This window comes from Oratosquilla oratoria, chromosome 3 (genome assembly GCF_046742065.1).
Source record: "Oratosquilla oratoria isolate Oo_2021 chromosome 3, ASM4674206v1, whole genome shotgun sequence".
In the NCBI taxonomy this organism is placed as follows: Eukaryota; Metazoa; Arthropoda; class Malacostraca; order Stomatopoda; family Squillidae; genus Oratosquilla; species Oratosquilla oratoria.
This window is the reverse complement of record NC_134779.1, coordinates 78,403,763-78,405,755: the sequence shown is the minus strand read 5'-3', so window position 1 is coordinate 78,405,755 and position 1,993 is coordinate 78,403,763. Positions and strand designations below refer to the sequence as shown.

The following is a 1,993-nucleotide window of genomic DNA, read 5'->3' as shown; positions in this document are numbered from 1 at the left end:
GCCGTTATTTTTGGGGATAATGTGGAGCGCTGACAACCAGCTACTTGAGCTTGGGCAAATGATGCCTCGGCGCATGAGGACATCCAGTTCTGCCTTCGCTAGTTTGAGGCGTTCCGTAGCTAGACGACGGGCCTTGGTGTAGACTGGAAGTCCCGTAGTCTCAATGTAGTGCACTACGTGGTGTTTCACGGTCATGGTCGTAGAGTACGGCTGTGTCAATTTAGGGAAGGACTTGAGGAGAGAAGCAAACTTGTTATCGGGGCTAATGATTGAAAGCTGGCTACTTACTCCCGTTGTTGGTCTGGCGTTGGATGAAATCGATGTAAGGGGATCGTGGAGCTTCCTATTTTTTATGTCGATCAGGAGATCGAAGTAAGTGAAAAAAAACAGCACCAAGAATTGGTTGGGAAACTGCTGCAACATAGAAGATCCACTCGAAGGATCGGCGAAAGTTGGTTTCCAGCTGAAGTGTGTTCCTCTTGAAAACGGGTATCTTGGTCCCGTTGGCTGCGTAGAGGTAAGACGTAGGTGGCAGTGAGTGATGGGTTGCTGTGGCAGGCAGTACAATGACTTCAGCTTCGATATCTATAAGGTAGGTGGTGTTTGAGAATGGATGAAAAACAAAGAAAAGTTTCGATGTATGTTGGCGAACGCTGTGCGCCGTTAGCGTCCACTCATCTCATTTAACGGTGCTGGTAAGAAGGTGCACGGCTGTGTGCACTCCTTTGCATCTTGTCCAAAACGATAATGATAGAAGCAGAAGCCTGGAGTTTGTTTGGGCCTCCCTCTGGATGTAGACCTGGAACGGTTGCGGTGGTATCTGGGTGACTGGGATCGTCTGTGGAAGTTGTTCACCCGTTCTTGGAGGGCGCTGACCTGGAGGGCGAGTTTGGAGACTAGTTCAGCTAACGTGTACATTTCGGACTTTTCCGTGAGCTTAGCGATGGTAGGATGCACGACTGATACTGAAGTCATGAAGTCATCGGCAAGCGTGGCTAGTTCTTCGAGTGAGAGCTTGCTCTTGGCTCTGAAGAGGTTGCATTGGATGGTTGGTGGCAGGCGCTGATAGAACATGTGGAGTAAGATGGATTAGTCGAATACTGCGCATTTGTCTCCGAGCAATCGTTTCATGCGTCGCAGCAAGTGGGACGGTTTCTCATTGCCGAGTTCTTCTTTGGAGAGGAGATTATGTAGGCGTGAAGCTTCGGAAGACTCGAGAGGGGTAAGAATGGCTTGTTTCAGATCCTCATATAAGGTATTGGATGTAGGTGCCTTGGTGATGATGTCCGATACCTGGAGGAGTGTGTGAAATGACAAGAGGCTGCTAGAATGGGAAAAATTTGTTAGGCTAGCGGTAATGCGAACCATATTGTTGGGTCGCGGCTGAAGAAGGGGGGTGCGCGGAAGGCACTTACTTCCTATGGGTGTAGCCTTAATGCAGGCGAAATAAACTCCAAAACCGGATTTTTTTCTATTTATCCATAACAACAGAATCTGGAGATATTAACAACATATATATATATATATATATATATATATATATATATATATATATATATATATATATATATATATATATATATATATATATATATATACTCGTATATGGGCCCTGTGGGCAATATACAATAAGTGCCAGGCCTTGACCTAGGGCACACCTGGCTGGCAGGTTCATCGACCTGCTCAGCTCTCCTCTCTGGTCACATTATCATCGGTTAATATAGGGGGTTAGTGGGTTGTCGTAAGTAAAGACGTTTGTTTCGCTATTCTATACACTGGGTTCAGTTTTATATATGAGGGTTAGTCGTATAGTTGGTGGGTATGGTTAGGTATGTTATATGTATGTTAGCTTATGGGTAATATAATAGGGATAGGTATAATAAAGGGGGTTTAATGGGTTTCTCTGGTGACATTGGGCATCTTTATCTTGTCTTGGAATCTGCTGCGTTAGAAGTATGTTCAGGGAAAGCAAGATTAGCTAGAGGGGGAGATA

The 1,993-nt window shown here is 45.4% G+C and overlaps 1 protein-coding gene across 1 annotated transcript; it reads right to left on the bottom strand.

The window, feature by feature from the left end:
- Positions 1-663: 663 nt before the first annotated feature.
- On the bottom strand, positions 664-1,074 carry LOC143018946 (uncharacterized). Its single transcript, XM_076174559.1, has one exon. It carries the CDS (start codon positions 1,072-1,074, stop codon positions 664-666), a length of 411 nt encoding a protein of 136 aa, XP_076030674.1.
- Positions 1,075-1,993: the final 919 nt, after the last annotated feature.